Raw genomic sequence first — 18690 nt, 5'->3', positions numbered from 1 at the left:
GAAAACCCAACACCTTCCAAAAACCTGGAAATTATAAAAACGAGCAGATAAGTGAAATAGAAAACAGAAAAACAATTGAAACAATCAACAAAACTAGGAGTTGCTTCTTTGAAAAGGTCAATAAAATCGACAAACCATGAGCAAAACTAACAAAGGAAAAGAAGAAGACACAAATAATCAGAATAAAAGATGAAATGGGCAACATCACAAAAGAACCAACTGAAATAAAAAAAAAAAGGCTAACATTGGAATATTATGAAAAACTATACTCAAACAAACATGAAAACCTAGAAGAAATGGACAAATTCTTAGAAATTCACAACCTACCTAGACTAACACAAACTAAAACTGAACACCTGAATAGACTCACTACAAAAGAAGACATTGAAAAGGTAATAAAACAACTTCCAGCCAAAAAAATGCCTTGGACCAGATGGTTTTACAAATGGATATTTTGAAACATTCAGAGAAGAACTGTCACCAATTCTACATAAACTATTTCAGAAGACAGAAAAAGACTGAATTTTCCCAGACTCATTCTATGAAGCAAATATATCCTTGATACCAAAGCCAGGTAAAGACATCACCAAAATAGAAAACAATAGGCCAATATCTCTCATGAACATAGATGCAAAAATCCTGAATAAAATCCTGGCCAAAAGAATCCAACAATACATAAAAAAAAATTCACCATGACCAAGTGAGATTCATAACAGGTATTCAAGGATGGTTCAACATAAAAAAAAAAAAAGCAATCAATGTAATTCATCACATAAACAAAGCAAAGAACAAGAACCACATGATCCCATCAACTGATGCAGAAAAGGCCTTTGACAAAATCTAACACCCTTTCCTATAAAAACATTCAACAAAATAGGATTAGAGGGGAATTTCTTCAACATAGTAAAAAGTATATACGTAAACCCAAGAGCCAACATTTTTCTCAATGGAGAGAGATTAAAAGTATTCCCTTTAAGAACAGGAACTAGGCAAGGATGCCCACTGTCTTAGTGATGATAGCAATAAAACAAGAGAAGGAAATAAGAGGTATTCAAATTGGCAAACAGGAGATAAAATTATCTCTACATGCAGATAATATGATAATATACTTATAAAACCCTAAAGATTCAGCAAGAAAACTACTGGACATAGCTGAACAATTCAGCAAAATGGCAGGGTATAATATCAACATACAAAAATCAACTGGCTTTCTCAAGTGCAACAATGAATGAATGGAAATCCAAAGTCTCTGTAAATTTTTGGTGAAATTAAGAATAAATTTAAATTAAAAAAATCAATTGGCTTTCTCTACAGTGACAAAGAGAATACAGAGCTGGAGCTAAGAAAAACAATACCCTTCACAATAGCTAATTGCAAGATTAAATACTTGGGAATAAATTTAACCAGAAGTGCAAAGGATATATATAAAAAAAAAATTAAAGAACATTACTACAAGAAACAAAAAGTGATCAGGTGAAATGGAGGAATATCCCTTGCTCATGGATAGGAAGAATAAGTATTGTGAAAATGACACTACCAAAGGCAATTTCCATGTTCAATGCAATCCTTATAGAAATATCAATTCCATTCTTCAACGAGATAGAAAAGGCCATCTCCAATTTCATTTGGAATGGAAATAGGGCCCAAATAAGCAAAGCACTCCTTAAAAAGAGGGAGGACGCATCTCACTCACTGATTTCAAATCTTAACACATTGCTGTGGTGGTCAAAAGGGCATGGTACTGGTACAATGACAGACACGTAGATCAGTGGAATAGAATTGAGAACCGATAAATCATCCCATCTACCTACGACAGGGAGATGAAAACAGTTAAGTGGGAAATGACAGCCTTTTTAACAAGTGGTGTTGGCAAAACTGGAAAACTATCTGTAGAAAACTCAAGCAAGATCACACCTCACTCCATGTACAAAAACCAACTCAAAGTGGATTAAGGACCTAGGCCTAAAACCAAGGACTATAAACTTTATTGCAGAAAAGCTTGGAAGAACTCTAGAAGTTCTAATCCACAACACAGACAATCTTCCAAGCATTCTGAAAAAAAAAAAATTAAAAATCTACAACCAAGAGAGGGTAAAATAGATAAATGCGACCTTCTAAGAATCAAATCCCTATGCACATCCAAAAACTTCTCCAACAGGTAAAATGGGAAGCCACAGACTGAGGAAAAATATTTGTTAATGACATGTCTGATAATGGACTTATATCTAGAATTTATAGAATACTTGAGTGTCACAACAAGATAAACAACCCATTGAAAAATGGGCACAAGATATGAACAGACACTTCACCAAAGAAGACATTCAGATGGCCAACAAACTCATGAGGAAATGTTCACAATCCATAGCTCTAAGAGAGATGCAAATCAAAACAACTATGAGATACCTTCTCATCTCAGTAACAATAGCAAAATCCAACAGAGCAGCAAACATCAAATGCTGGCAAGGTGGTGGAGAAACTGGAACTCTTATTCACTGCTGGTGGGAGTGTAAAATGGTGCAACCACTATGGAAGGCAGTATGACATTTTCTCCAAAAGTTGGAAATAGAAACACCATTTGATCCAGCAGTTCTACAACTGAGAATATACCCTAAAGAAACCAGAACTGCCACCCAGGCAGATATATGCACACCCATGTTTATTGCAGCTTTGTTTGCAATAGCAAAGAGCTGGAAACAACCCACGTGCCCATCAAGAAACGAATGGATAGAGAAGTTTTGGTACAAGGAACTCATGAAATATTATACAAAATGGATGACTCTGGATGACATTCTGCTGAGTGAAATATCTCAGTCACAAAAGGACAAATACTGCATAGTGCCACATTTGTAAAGTGAGACGGACATTGGAGTTGGAAACTAAGAGTGGATAAATAATGTTCACTGCATTGAAAGAGATGAGAAAAAGAATTGTTGAGATGGAATATATGATTAGGTATTATTGTCATGACAAGAGTCCAGAATGAAAGCTGCATTGTGGAAAAGACTGGGGGAGAGATGGGATTATATAACAATGAAAGACTTTTTTTTTACTTTTCAAAGAAAAAGCAAACTAGGGGTTGGCATAGAGGACAATGTGCAACAATGAATGAACGGAAATCCAAAGTCTCTGTAAACTTCCATTGAAATAAATAAAAATAAAATAAAAAGAAATTCCTAAGAATATTTTTTTTTCCAACGCAAACAGTAAGTGACTACAACAAACAGATGGGAGTGGGTACCATTTACACAACAGAATGCGCAATTCAGAGAAATGGTTTTTACAGGCAAAATGCTACCTCAGTTGCAAATAGTACCATGGAGCTCAAAACCCATAACTGTTTGCATATTGTAATCCTTGGACTCTAATGAAGCTTGTCATTACAAACATATTTCATATATTTAATCAAATACCTGACCCGACTTAGAACAGTTGTTTGCATAAATTATTGAGTAGTATGTCTTAAAGTTACTTATATTGCCATGGGAGGAACATCACAAAGTTCTGCATATAAAGAGAAACTGAACGTCTCTCCCTAAAGACAATTGACATCACATTCTACTGAACATCACTGGCCAATGTCCAAGAATGTCAAGCATTATTGAAAAAGGGAGCAAGTGAGTATAAGTGAACCCAAGATCCATGGCAAACAATCAAAATAACAGAACCAAATCCAACCTCTCTAGTAACCCTTCTGATATTTTACTTCTGCTTTCTAGACCTTCTCACTAATTGTTATCTTAAGCTCCAGAGGCAGGATTAGAGTTTTGCTGTCTCTGGGTAAATTAGTTATTAGCTGATATCAAGTTCCAAGGGAGACTCTCGAAGTTTTATTTCTCCCTAATTGATCAAACAGTACCGCTGTGTGTAATATCATTTATGTAAAAATAGTGTTCTTTTCACATAAGATTCAAATAATTCTCATGCATGCTCATAGGTTCATAAGCATTTGGTTGTGGCTGTGGGTGCTGGGAGAGGCTAGATGCCTATGATTTCTTACAGATCTATGGAATGGAACCCAGGTGTGCCTGGTTATTGTCTTTCTCTCCCAGATGGCTTGTTTTTTCAAGGGAATCTTTTTCAGTACTCATTATCCCTTCTATTAGATCCTTGTTCAGAAACTTGTTTCAAGGCACTTAACGTTGCCTGAAACTCTTGAATCTTGATAAATATGCCAGTTCTCCAGCACAACCTTGGAGAACAAGGGTGAGCAGGAGAACTTGCATTTAAATCTATAGCTTCAGTTGTAGAAGATGCTCCATTCAAAGGGAGCTTCCTAGTAACTACAGCAGAACTATTCAATGTGAAAGATACACCTAAGAGCTTGAAGGTGGGTTCACGTCTCTGGGTGACAATTAGCCTAGGGCAGTACCAAAGACTACTTTGAGACAGCTACCTCTCATCTCTTGATAAACATCAAGAGGCAAATAAAGAATTTCTTTTAGAGTATTAAAATGATTTACTGTTTCAGGAAACCCAGTGTACATCATTCCTTCTTTTATTTTCCCCTCGCTTGTCAAGTTGATGTTGAAGCCTTCAAGTGGGAACCAGCAAAGATGACCCTCCAGCAGGTTTTCAGAGGCTGCAAACTGCATGGGAGATTGTCTATCTTTCTCCCTTGAACAGCTGATGTATTCGAACTGTCTGCCTTTCGGTTGGCAGCAAGACTCACTACTCATGAGGCTACCAGAGTATTTCTGTTGAAGACTTGTGGATGGTTTTATACCAAGTCATAAAAGCATTACTTCAGCAGCATTTTTTTTGAGTGGTTATCTTTTAATTGCTATATCTGCTAGTCTACTCCAAATGTGCTCTATTATGCATGGAATTTTTGAAGGCCTGTTATTTTAGAAGTGGATGGCCAATCCTTCTTAATAATTTGTCTTCACCTGGATGCTCAGCTTTAGAACAGTACCTGACAGACAAGCATTTTACAGAAAAGAGCAAATGAAAGAGACTTCCCAGTAGACAACCAGTAGATTCAGTATTGGCTTCCTTCCTTGGCACCTATGTCTTGTCCTTTCCTTCACTCCACTAGCATCCTCCTTCATTTCCTCCTATCCAAGCCAGTACCTCTCTTCCCTCAGCCTTGATATAACTGCCCAGACATTTGATTGTGTGTATCATAACAAATTGAGGCTAACATTGAGAAGAAAGGAAATCCCAGAACATTTGATTGTGTTCATGCAAAACCTATTCTTGGAACAGGCAGCAGTCATCAGAACAGAGCAAGGAAACACTGCATGGTTCAAAATCAGGAAAGAAGTCCATCAGGGATGGGTCTGGTCTCTGTATCTTTTCAAGTTGTATGTGACACAGATAATTCAGTAGGCTGGACTTCATGAGAAGAAATGTGGCATCAAGATTGGAGGAAGATTCATCAACAACCTGCATTATACAGATGACACAACCTTTCTCGCTGAAACTGAGGAGGACCTGAAGCGTTTGCTGCAGAATTTCAAAGACTATAGTCTTCAATAAGGATTGAAGTTCAACATAAAGAAAACAAAGATTCTCACTATTGGGCCAATAGGCAGCACCACAGCACCATGACAGAAAGAAGAGATTGAAGTCATTAACAAATACAGCTTGCTCAGCTCCACAGTCAATACTCTTGGTACTAGCAGCCACGAAATGAAAAGGCAAATTGCATTGGGAAAATGTGCTGTCAGGGACCTCTCCAAAGTGCTAAAGAGCACTTCTGTGGGTCTAGAGACTAAAGTGCACCTTATGCAGGCCATGGTCTTCACAATTACTTACTATGCATCGCAGAGCTGGACACTGACTAAGGAAGACAGAAGAAGAATTGATGCCTTTGAGTTGTGGTGCTGGAGAAGAATTTTGAACATACCATGGACTGCCAAGAAAACAAGTTAAGTCTGTCATGGAGAGGGTGAAACCAAGTTTCTCTTTGGAGGCGAAGATATTGAAGCTCTATCTCACATACTTTCGGTATGGGGCTAGGAGAGACCTGACCTTGGAGAAGGACATCATGCTTGAAAGGATCGAGGGACAGGAAAGGAGAGGAAGACCCAGAATTAAATGGACTGACACATAACTAGGTGTGTTGGAGATGGTGAGACTGGCTTAGGATAGGGGAGCGTTCAGAGCTATTGTACATAGGATCACTATGAGTTGTAGGCACCTCTATGGCACATAACAACAACAACAACAGCATCTGTTTATTAGGTTCTGTTCTAGTAACAATTTCATCATCTACTTTGGCCTGCATCACAGATTTCTTGATGTTGGGACATTGCTCTTTCTAAAAGAGAAACATGGTCTACTTTCTTGTTCTTTTTGACTTGTTAAATATAAGCCAGGTGGTTGGCTAATGGGGTTCGCTCTCTGACTACATTTCAGTCCAGCATTTACTATAGTTTTAGGTTAAAAAAAAAAGCTTTGGCTTCTCAACCACAAGAGGAGGGATTTTTTTTTTTAAATTTTAAATTTTATTTAATTTTATTATTTTGTGTGTGTGTGTGTGTGTGTGTACCATCAAATCAGATCTGACTGGTACAGAAGGAGATTGTTCCTTTTTCTCCAGCAGAACATCTGGTGGATTTGAACTGTGTACCACCGGGATTGAAGTACACCTCCCTGCCACCAGGCCACAAGAGCTCGCCAAGAGGAGGAAATTTTTAAAGCTTCTATGCCCTGGATGTACTCACTAAGTTGTGCCAAGAAATCTGGAGAACAGCCAGCTGGCCCACTGACTGGAAAAGATTGATATTTGTTCCCATTCCAAAGAAAGGTAACTCAGCAGAGTGTGGAAATTATCAAACAATGTCATTAATATCACATGCAAGCAAGATTCTGCTAAAAATTATCCAAAAACATTTGGAACAATATGTCAACAGAGATCTGCCAGATGTACAGGATGGATTTAGAAGAGGCAATGGTACTAGGGCTATTATAGCTAATGTTAGATGGGTCTTGGCAGAAAGCAAAGAATACCAGAAGAATGTCTATCTGTGCTTCATTGACTCTGCAAAGGGTTTTGACTGTGTGGATCACAACAAGCTGTGGCTGACTCTGAGAAGAATGGGAATCCCAGAACATTTGATTGTGCTTATGTGAAACCTATACTTGGATCAGGAGTCAGTCATCAGAAGAGATCAAAGTGACACTGCATGGTTCAAAATTGGGAAGGGTGTAAATCAGGGATGTATTCTGTCTCCATACCTTTTCAATCTATATTCAGAACAAATCATTCAGGAGCTGGGCTTTATGAGGAGGAATGTAGCATCAGGATTGGAGGAAGAATCATCAACAACCTGCATTATGCAGATGACACAACCCTTCTTGCGGAAACTGAGGAGGACCTGAAGTGCTTGCTGCAGAAGGTCAAGGACTGCAGCCTCCTATATGGATTGAAGCTCAACATCAAGAAAACAAAGATTCTCACCACTGGGCCAATTGGCAGCATCAGTATGGATGGTGAAGAGATTGAGATAGTTAACAGTTTTAGTTTACTTGGCTCCACAATCAACACTCTTGGTAACAGCAGCCAGGAAATCAAGAGACGAATTGCATTGGGAAAGTCGGCTGTGAGGGACCTCTCAAGAGTACTGAAGAGCAACGACATCAGGCTGGAGACTAAGGTGTGCCTGATCAGGGCTACAGTCTTTGCAATTACATGCTATGCATCAGAGAGTTGAACAGTGAATAGGGTTGACAGAGAATTGATGCCTTTGAGCTGTGGTGCTGGAGAAGAGTGTTGAATATACCATGGACTGCAAGGAGAACAAACAGGTTTGTACTGGAGAAGGTGAGCCGGAATGCTCCTTGGAGTCAAGGATTCTGAAGCTTCATCTGACATACTTTGGGCATGTTGCAAGGAGGGACTGGTCCTTGGAGAGGGACATCATGTTTGGCAGAGTGGAGGGGCGGCAAAGGAGAGGAAGACCTTCGATGAGATGGATCGATTCTATGACTGAAGTGGTGGGAATAAGTGTGTTTGAGAAGGTTAGGTTGGCACAGAATAGAACAGCGTTTAGAGCTCCTGTACATAGGGTCGCTATGAGTCGCAAAGGACTTGATGGCACATAATAACAAAAACAACAATGTTATTTCTTTAAGAGGCAACAGTTGCAGCACATTTCTTAAAGGGTTCATTTTTTGTTGTTGTTGTTACTAAATTTCTTTTCCATTTATACAGAAAATTCTTCCACCGACATCTGAGAGTCACAGAGCTTTTCATAAGAGGTGGATCATTTTCTTTTATAAACTTAAAATTAACATGCATATTTCATTTCAGAACAACTGATCATTAACTGATTTCAAGTTTATTTGCATCTTTGTCACCATCCATATTTTTCTCAGATTCTGCATTCAGAGGTTTTCTTGAATAGGTTTATCCGTAGTGCTGTAATGGCCTTTCCTACAGTCTTCCTCTTTCCCAAATGTATTATTTCCTACAGTTGGCTGAACATCAGCAATGTTAGGTATTAGGCAGTGATGCCTGTCCATGTCCCATAAATTGTAATTATAATTAGCTCTGTAATTTGATAATGGATTTGGATTTATTGGCCTGTAGATGGCAGGCTCTTCCCTTTTAAAAGCAAACTCAGTTTCACGGTGTCACGCTGTCTGGGTTATTGTTAACATGACTTTTTTAGTGGCTTCTGAATTGCTTTGAAAAGTGTAGGTTCTGTCAAAGCTTTATTAGCAAATATTTGCTGGGCTTTGCTTATATTGCTTCCTTTGGATTCCCACGTCTGCTCACCAAGACTCAGCTGTACTGCAAACATATGATTTATTTGAAACATGTTAAGACAATATTGACCAAACTGTAAGATCCTTCATGGCTCCAAAGACTTTATGCCAGTGACCCTGTGCATGTGGCCCCAATACTGATAAACATGACAGAGAACTGACTCCACTCTGGCACCGGCTTCTCCCCTTGTATGCTGTAGCATTCTGGCATTCATGAGGAATGTTTTAAAATCTTTGAGGCCCCAAATTAACAAATACCACTATACTAAATAATTTCCATCAAGAGTACTTATTTCCACATCCTGATAATTCTCACACTCAACCTTCCCTAAGGTTTTTCCACACTTGATGCATAATTTTGCATTGACTGGAAGGAAGAATTCTTGAGATAACTTCATGTTTCTACAAAGAACATAAGGAGAATCTATTCTTGCCAAATCTGGAACAAAGAACTTCTACTTTTTATAATTAATTAATTAATAATGAATAATATTTTTTGAGGGAAAGTATTGTGGTTTTATCCCAGCTATTTTCATCTTTTTACTTACATTACCAAGACCGTATCTTACAGATAAGTGAGAAAGAATGCAAATAGTAAAAGGTCTTGAGTTCTACAAGGAAGTTCCTGGACCTACCATGAGAGTAACAGGAAGCACTTGGCGGTGTCTGTGTAGGGATTTGATCCAATAAAAGTAATACTTTAAAATTAATTTGATCTAAAAAAATTAATCTGATCTATATGTTCAATGTATAAGGATGACAGCAGAAAAATTGATGGCTTTGAGTTGTGATGTTGGAGAAGAGTACTGAATATGTCATGGAATGCCAAAAGATCGAATAGGTATTTCTTGGAAAAGGTGCAGCCAGAGTGCTTCTTTGTGACAAAGATGGCAATGCTTCATCTCTCATATTCTGGACATGTTGCTAGGAAAGGCTATTCCTTGGAAAGGAATATTATGCTTGGGAAGATGGAGGATCAGCATAAGCGAAGAAGATTCCCAATGAGATGGACTGACAAGGTGACTGGAGCACTGAGCTCAAGTGTTATCAGAGATGGTGAGGAAGGCACAAGATAGGACAGGATTCAGATCTGTTGTTCATAGGGTTGCTCTGAGTCAGACTTGATTGCTGTTGTTGTTAAGTGCCGAGTCGCAGGCGCCTCATAGTGACCCTATGAAGGAGAGTCCTTGACACTTGGGTGCCTTTCATCAGACTTGATTAGATGGAACCTAATAGCAACAACAACAAGAGCAACAAGAACAGTTCTACAACTCATTGCTGGTGAGTCAGAACTGACTCATTGCTGACCCTCAAGTGGGTTCTCAGGGGCTATAAATCAATTTGGGGATTTATTGTTTCTGAAAACCTTCCAGAGGGTCAGTTAAGAGAACATATTATACAATATCAAATTATACAGCAGGAGATGGAGCAGCTGGTAGATTTGAACTGCCTGCCTTTGCATTGGCAGGACAACTCCTTACTCACTAGGTCACCTAATTAGAAAAACACTAGAGGAACTGGTCAGAAAATAATTTTATAATATAATTTATAAAAAAACCTAGGTACTAGGGAGAAATGATGACCTTTATTATGATTCATATGAGACACATATTTTGAAGGAAGAAGGAAGATGTATTAATACACGTTATTGATTTCCTTTTGGTTTACTCTCTTAGAACAGTAATTCTAGCACTCCTGGATGACATTAATGGATCTTAAAGCACTGATGGCCTAGTGGTAAGGAGGGACACTGCCAACCCAATGGTATGCAGTTTGAATCCACCAGCTGCTCCACAGGAGAAAGCTGAGCAGTCTCCTCCTTTGAGATTCACAGCCTCTGAAAACATGCTGGAGGGTCAGTTATGAGTTGGTCCTGACTCAACAGCATTTAACAACAACCTGGGATGGATTTTGTTCTGATCATTTGTTCTCCCTTGTAAATGGAAAACACTTATATTAAAGATTCTGAGACAGCCTCTGTAAATTAGCTATTTTTGTTTACCCCAAATTTAACTGACCAGATCAATCTTCTATTATGAAATATCTAATTATTTGCTCCAGGGCACACTGTTTGAGAGCAGTAGCCTAGAAATGAAATGAATATTTCAATTAGCCTTTGTTGTTTGTTAGTACAGCTGCTTCTCCTTTATCTGTCAGTTTGTCAGGTTGAGGCGGCTTGAGCGTTGCTGTGATGCTGGAAGTTCTGCCACAGTTACTTCAGATACCAGCATGGCCATCTTCAGCAGATGCCAGCAGAGCTTCCAAACTAAAACTGACTAGGAAGAAAGGCCTGGAGATTTACTTCTGAAAATTAGCCAATGAACATTTTATAGATTCATAATAGAACACTGTCCAACTCAATTGTTTTTGACACATTGTTAGGAGGAATCAATCACTGGCAGAAGACATCATGTTCAGTGAAGTAGAGGACCAACAGGGGCAAAGGCACAATAGCTGCATCAACAGGTTGGAAAAGGCCAGTGATATTAAGGATATGGAAAGGTCAACTGGATGACCACATGACTGACATCTTTGAACCTTGACTTGGAATTTATTTTTACAACTCAATCCCTTGCCTTATTATACTCTTCCAGGGTAGGCACGGTTTTTAATCTTTACTAATAGAGTCCTTGGAGGTAAATTGGAATTCTACTTTCTTTAAACTTTGAGAAGACTCATGTCCCCACAACTCTCGCTATTCCAGCATTTAGCTAACGTCACTGTAACTACTCATTTTTGACTGTTAAACTGTAAGCACTGTAAACTATATATATACACACTCAGCAACACTGGCTTAGGTAAAGAGTAATAATTACATAATCCTTAATAAGATTAATTTATTATTACAAAAGTACATTTCTGACGTAAAATACCTTAACATTATTTATATCAGATGATATTAGTAGAAAATAAGGGGTATGAACGACTTAAAATGCTTAAATATTTATACCATTAGTTCTATGAAAGCAAGTAAGTACCATTGTCAATTTTAGATGGATTGATTTTTCTGTAATATAACCAATCATCACAATACACACTGAGTAACAAATACACATATGATTTTTGGATACGTTTTGCTATTTGGTAATGACTCCATTTATTCATTCAAAAGGTGTGTTTCAGAAAGATTTCATGTAAATAATACTTTTACACTCTAAGGGAGCTCTGGTGGCCTAGTGGCAAGATGCTGCACTGCAATCCCAGGTGTACGCAGTTCAAATTCACCAGATGCTCTGCTGGAGGACGGGGCAATCTCTTCCTGTACCAGTCAGATCTGATTTGACGGTACATGTAAAAATAATACAATAAAAATGAAAAAAAAAATAGCATTTGATTAGAATATATTTGAACTCAACTTCAAACATATTTGAAATTAAATCCCTCTTTGTAATGATGATGCTCTCATACTAACTCTCTGTAGGACGTAATCAGAACACTCCTACTAAAATGGTCGTATCAAGAAAATGAAAAATCCTTAATAAAATCTAATATACAACTTCTGAAAAAAATTATCAGAAAGTGCATAAATCATAAGTGCAGTGTGTTATTAAGAAGCATCTTGGCAAATTGAGAAACTAAAAAATTACTTACAATAATTTTCTTACAATCCTTTCCCCTGCAGAGCTCTGTGTAGGTAGAATATTGCACATATATAATCCAGCTTCCAATAAAAACTGCCAGCCAGGAAAAGAAGAGATATTTCATCCGCACGTAAGAGAAGCGAGCCTGTGAGTGAAAGAATACATAACAATCATTCATTCAGCATCAAGTCAACATTCAGTGTGCTAGAACATGATTCTCCCCCCCCCCTTTTCTTGGAAGGACTCAATATATATTCTAGGCTTTCATATGGCAATTCTCCTAGAACAAAGTGTACTTTCACTGAGTGCAAACAGCACTAGTCTCAGAAAAGGAAGTTCCTTGGTTCTGCCAAAGAAAAAGGGAACAAAATACCCTTTAAAATGTATAACCTTTCAAATGCCACCATCGTCAAAAGCTACTTACTAAGCACAAGTCCATATGCCATGCTGCATTGGGTAGTGTGTAAGATCAGGTAAAGAGAGGTACAGCTCCCATTTTCTAGCAGTCTACAAAAGTTCTTTCCTTTTTGAAATAAAAATCTTCAGGTCTTTATAGATAGTCATAGTAAAAATAACATCATTTTTGAGAAGAACAGAAAATTCAGTTATTTGTCTAGTGTCTCATAATGAGGCAATAAGTACAAGAAAAATAAATTCTACCTTCACTTCTATTTCTCTATTGTTTCCAACAGGAATTTATATTCAACCAACTAAATACGCAACAGATACGGTAGAAATTGGGGAGAATGCTGCAACTATTAAAAAGCAATGACTGGAGAGGAAGGGTTAAGATATCTTAAAAAACAAATCACTCCTTGTATGCCAACTTGTAAAACCACACAATAGGATCCTCTCTGTATTGTTCTGCTTCCAGGACTCTGGCATTCAACTGCAACTTGGACCGGCTGGTGCCTTTTCTCCAACAAATGACATCTCAAACAGTTTAATTTTCAAAAGTTACAGATGGTCAAGATAATCTGACATTTCTTTTTTGGGTCTGATGTGCCGATGGTCTGATTTTATAAGCAGTAGCATTTAGGGCTACAGAGAGAATTGAGCAGAATAAATTAAAGTTATGTAAACAAACAATGACAAGCTAGTTTTGCTTTTACAAACAAGCCAGTTTCTCACACTAGGAAACAGTGGGATACTGTGAACACTAAGAGCATGCAAAACAAGAAGAAAGAGATGAAAGAGACAGAGTGCACCTGGAGAAGACAATGAATGTAAAACGAAAAAAGGCCCAGGAAATACTGGATTCTGTTGGGCCTATTTGTAGTTAGATATCTGTCTTTAAGAGGCTCACAGATAGTGAATATGAATACTAAAAAGCCTAAGTACAACACATTCATAGTTAATTGACAGCTCTTTCACTATTAAATATAAAATGCGACTCAGCACAAGATATTTTAGTGTATCTCTAAATGAATCTTGAATAAATATATATATACATATATATATATCTCAACCCAAAAAACCAAACAAATCCAAAACACAACCCAGACATAATTACAACTTAAATAATCTAATAAGACATATACCATAGGGTATGTATGAAAGATATTTAAGATGTTCTGGATCCTTAAGAAATTTGGTCACCAGATAGAAAGTGATATGAAACAGTATCATGAGGCTTAAGTAAGATTTAATGGGATAATACCTATAAGAACATTAATATAATCACCCGGCACAAAGTATATACTTGATGGATGCAAGCTAAACCAATGTGCAAGGTACTGAGCAAGAAACCAATAATGCTACCACTATGATTTGATTTTGTCATTATAGTTTCGTTCTTGCCAAAATGAAAACAAATCTCAATCTGATCAAGTGTTAAGTTCCACGTACAAATTTACAGGAAATACGGGAGACAGAAGAACATGTTAACTGACACAAAGGGAACACAGTCGGCCAACTGCAGACCTTGGGAAACTGCAACATAAATGACCCTGTTTCTTCAACAAATAAATTACAAGAGGGGGCCAAAAAAAAGAAGAGGAAGGGAAACCTAAAGGTTAATACATTTATTTTAAAAATAAACACAATACGTAGATTGTTTTTTAGTCTTGATTCAAATAAATAACTATATAAAATTGACACTTAATTTAAAAAATAACTGATGGGGGGAAGCTAAGGAAAAGTTTACACACAAACTGTGGAAAAGGATGGAGAGGGAAGCTGAGGTTAGCAGATGGATGGATAGGGTGAAGGAAAAGGAGTGAGGATTTGATGAGACATAGTAATGACATGAATAAATTCTAAATAATGTTATAAGTCTAACATTGTAATTATGTTATAATAATAAATTGTTATAATACTATCATATTAATTATAAATAAGGTTATATATTAATCAATCCCACATATAATGAATATATATGAATTATAAAATGAAAAGAAATTTAAAAATGATACTTGAATAATTAACTGAACAATGACAAAATATTTAATATTATAGGAATATTTTTTTAAAATTTCCTAAAAATGATTGGTGTTTTTCCTCCATGATAATGTTTAAAGGGCCTCTCATATATGTACATCTGTATGTGTATACTTGCATAAGATCTTTGGTGATACAGTGGTTAAAGGATCAATCACTAAATGAAAGGCTAGTGATTTAAAGGCACTAGCCACTCCATGGTAGAAAGATGCGCAGTCTGTTTCTGTAAAGATTTACACCTATGGAAACGATATAAAACAATATGAGGACACACCTCACACCATACACAAAAACTAACTCAAAGTGTACCAAGGACCTAGGACTAAAATCAAGGACTAGAAACTTCATTAGAGAAAAGCTTGGAAGAACTTTAGAAGCACTAATCTACAACATGAACCAGTCTTCCAAGCATCCTGAAAAACCTATAACCTAGAAAGGATAAAACAGATGAATGGGACCTTCTAAGATTAAAATCCCTATGCACATCCAAAAACTGCTCCAACAGGGTAAAAGGGGAAGCCACAAATTGGGGGGGGGGGATTTGGTAATGACATGTCTGATAAGGGACTTATATCTAGAATCCATAAAATACTCAAGCACCACAACAAGACAAAAGTAAACAATCCAATTGCAAAATGGGCACAAGATATGAACAGACATTTCACCAAAGAAGACATACAGATGGCCAACAAACACATGAAGAAATGTTCAAAATCCCTAGCTCTAAGAGAGATGCAAATCAAAACAACTATGAGATAACTTCTCACCCCAGTAACAATAGCAAAATTCAACAGAGCAGCAAACAACAAATGCTGTTGAGGTTGTGGAAAAACTGGAAGCCTTATTCACTGTTGGTGGGAGTGTAAAATTGTGCAACCACTATGAAAGACAGTATGGCGCTTTCTCAAAAAGTTGAAACTAGAAATACCATTTGACCCATTAATTCCCCTATTGGGAATACACCCTAAAGAAATCAGAACTGCCACCCAAACAGATATATGCACACCTATGTTTATTGCTGTGTTTTTCACAATAGTAAAAAGATGGAAATAAGCCAAGTTCCCATCAACAAATGAATAGATAGAGAAACAGTGGTATATTCTCACAATGAAATACTATGCAGCATAGAAAAACAAGGAATTAATAAAATATTAATACAAAACGGGTGGCCCTGGAGGATACGTTGAGTGAAATATTTCAGTCACAAAAGGACAAATACTGCATAATGTCACTGTTACAAAACAGGACTGACATGGGAGAAAACTAAGAAAAGAGGTGATAAGTAATGTACACTGCATTGAAACAGATGAAACAAAGAACTGTTTAAAAGGGATATATGATTAGGTATTATTTGCATGACAAGAGTCCAGAATAAGAGCTGCATAGCAAAGTGGACTGGGCATAGGGGAGAAAATTGTGCAACAATGAAGGAATTTTTTTCAAAGAAAAAGAGAGCTGGGGTGGGGGTAGGGAGGAAAATGTGCAACAATGAATGAATGTAAATCTAAGCCCTCTATAAACTTCCGTTAAAATCTCAAAAAATGTTTAAAGAAATAAGATGAAAAAAGAGTTGCATTTTATTCATGTACATTTTCTTTTTGCTCCCTCCCTCCATTCAACAAACTTTGTGACCTTGTGATTTCCCCCATTTACTACCCTCAAATCCCGTTCCTTCCCCTTCCCTCTCTGTATATCAATCCACATCTTATTCGTTATCCTGTTTTTACAATAATGGTCTTAAAAAGCATTTGATCTTATGAGCCTGAGTTAGTTCACTCAGCGTAATGCTACCTAGCCTCTCCCATGTTAACAGTATTTTTCCAAAACATTGTTCCTGTGTACTGCATAGTATTCACAGTATTCCATTGTATGAATGAACCCTAGTTTCTCAATCCAGTCATTTGTTGATGGACATTTTAGCTATTTCCATGTTCTTGCTATTGTGCATAATGCTGCCATTAACTCTAGTGCATCAATCTCCATTTATGTCTCAGTTCTGTTTTCCTTGGAGTATATTCCTAACAGTGGTATAAATGGGTCTTATGGAGTCTCTATATTCAGCTTATTGAGGACACACATCACTGCCTTCCAGAGTGATTTTACCATTTTACAGTCCTTCCAAAAGTGTATGAGAGTTTCACTCTCTCTACACTCTCTCCAACATTTATTACTTTCAGTCTTGTTAAACTTTCTTTGCCACTGCTACTGGGGTGAGATGGTACCTCATAGTTTTGATTTGCATCTTTCTTATTGTTAATGATTTTGAGAACTTCCTCATGTGTCTTGTTGGCAATCCAAACGTCTTCCTTTTGCCCATTTTGTAATTGGGTTATCAGACTTGCAGAGGCTCTGCTGATATTGTTATTATGTGCCTGCACCTCAAAGTGACCCTAAGCACAACAGCTGTGAACCCTGGCCTATCCTGAGTTAGTCTCACCATCCTCAACACACGTAACCCCATTATCCCAGTTGCTGTGTCAATCTCTCTTACCCAGGGTCTTCTCCTCTTGTGCTGTCCCTACCATACTTCCAAGCATGATGTCCTTCTCCAAGAACTGGTCCCTCCTCGCACCATGCCTGAAATATGTGACACAGAGATTCAAAATCCTTGCCTCTAAGGAGCAATTTGGTTCTCTAGGTCCAATCTGTTTGTTCTCTTGGCAGTCCATAGAATGTTCAACACTTCTCTCCAGTACAACAGCTCAAAGGCATCAATTCTTCTGTCATCCTTAGTTACTGTCCAGCTCTCTGATGCACAGCAAGTTAATTGTGAATACCATGGCTTGGATTAGGCACATCTTAGTCTCCAGGATGACACTATTGTTCTTTAGTACTCTTGAGTTGTCCCTGACAGCAGATTTTCTCAGTATAATTTGTCTTTTTATTTCCTGATTGCTAGTTCCAAGAGTGTTGATTGTGGAAACGAGCAGGCCAAAATTATTAACAATCTCAATCTCCTTTCCCTCTATTGTGATGCTGCCAATTGGCCCAGTGGTAAGATTCTATGTTTTCTTGATGTTGAGCTTCAATCCATCTTGAAGACTGCAATCTTTGACCTTCTGCAGCGTTTTTATCACTAATATCACATGCAAGTAAAATCTTGCTGAATATTATTTGAAAATGACTGAAACAGCTAGGTTTAGAAAAGGCTGTGGCACTAGGAACATCACAGCCAATGTCAGATGGTTCTTGGCTAACAGCAGAGAATACCAGAAGAATGTCTATCTGTTGTGTTTTACTGACTATTCAAAAGCATTTGATAGTGTGGACCACAGCAAACTGTGGTTAACATTGAGAAGAATAGGAATTTTAGAATATTGATTGTATTCATACATAACCTATGCTTGGACTAGGAGTCTTCAGAACAGAGCAAGGAAACACTGCACGGTTCAAAATTGGGAAAGACGTGTCTTGTCTCCTTACCTTTTTAATCTATATGTGGAACAGATAATTTGGGAAGCTGGGATTTATGAGGAGGTGTGTGGCATCAGAACTGGAGGAAGATTCATCAACAACATGCTATATAAAGATGGGACAACCTTGCTTTCTGAAAATGAGGAAGCACTGTTGTGAAGTGCCGCCAAGCCACTTGCAACTCATAGCAACCCTATGTACAACGGCTCTAAACTCTGCTCTATGTTGTCAACCTCATTGTCTCTGACACCTACCTCCGTTACCTTGGTCACTGAGTCAATTAATCTCATCCAGGATCTTCTCTCTTGTGCTGTCCCTCTGACCTTCCAAGAATGATGTCCCTCTTTGCAACATGCCAAATTATGTCAGATGGAACTTCAAAATCCTTGCTTACAAGGAGCAACCTGGCCTCACCCTCTCCAGGATGAACCTGTTTGTTCTCCTAGCAGTTCATTGTATATTCTATATTCTTCTCCAGTATCAATTCATCTTCTATCATCCTTAGTTACTGTCCATCTCTCTAATGTGTAGCAAATAATTG

General features: G+C 37.6%; 1 protein-coding gene across 3 annotated transcripts in view; it reads right to left on the bottom strand.

Annotated features, from left to right (window-relative positions):
- FAM69A (family with sequence similarity 69, member A) overlaps positions 1-18690 on the bottom strand; it is a 278683-nt gene that overhangs the window by 80344 nt on the left and 179649 nt on the right. For 2 of the 3 annotated variants that reach the window (XM_006882414.1, XM_006882416.1), the window contains exon 2: positions 12307-12441. The exons of the other annotated variant lie outside the window; for it this stretch is intronic. In XM_006882414.1, the coding sequence (XP_006882476.1) occupies positions 12307-12441 (135 nt within the window). The remainder of the gene's footprint in view (positions 1-12306; positions 12442-18690) is intronic. 3 annotated transcript variants of the gene reach the window in all.

The sequence above is a fragment of the Elephantulus edwardii genome, unplaced genomic scaffold (genome assembly GCF_000299155.1).
Source record: "Elephantulus edwardii isolate Elephantulus edwardi_28Jun2011 unplaced genomic scaffold, EleEdw1.0 scaffold00020, whole genome shotgun sequence".
Classification (NCBI taxonomy): Eukaryota; Metazoa; Chordata; class Mammalia; order Macroscelidea; family Macroscelididae; genus Elephantulus; species Elephantulus edwardii.
The sequence above is the reverse complement of the archived record's forward strand: the minus strand, read 5'-3'. Positions and strand labels throughout refer to the sequence as shown.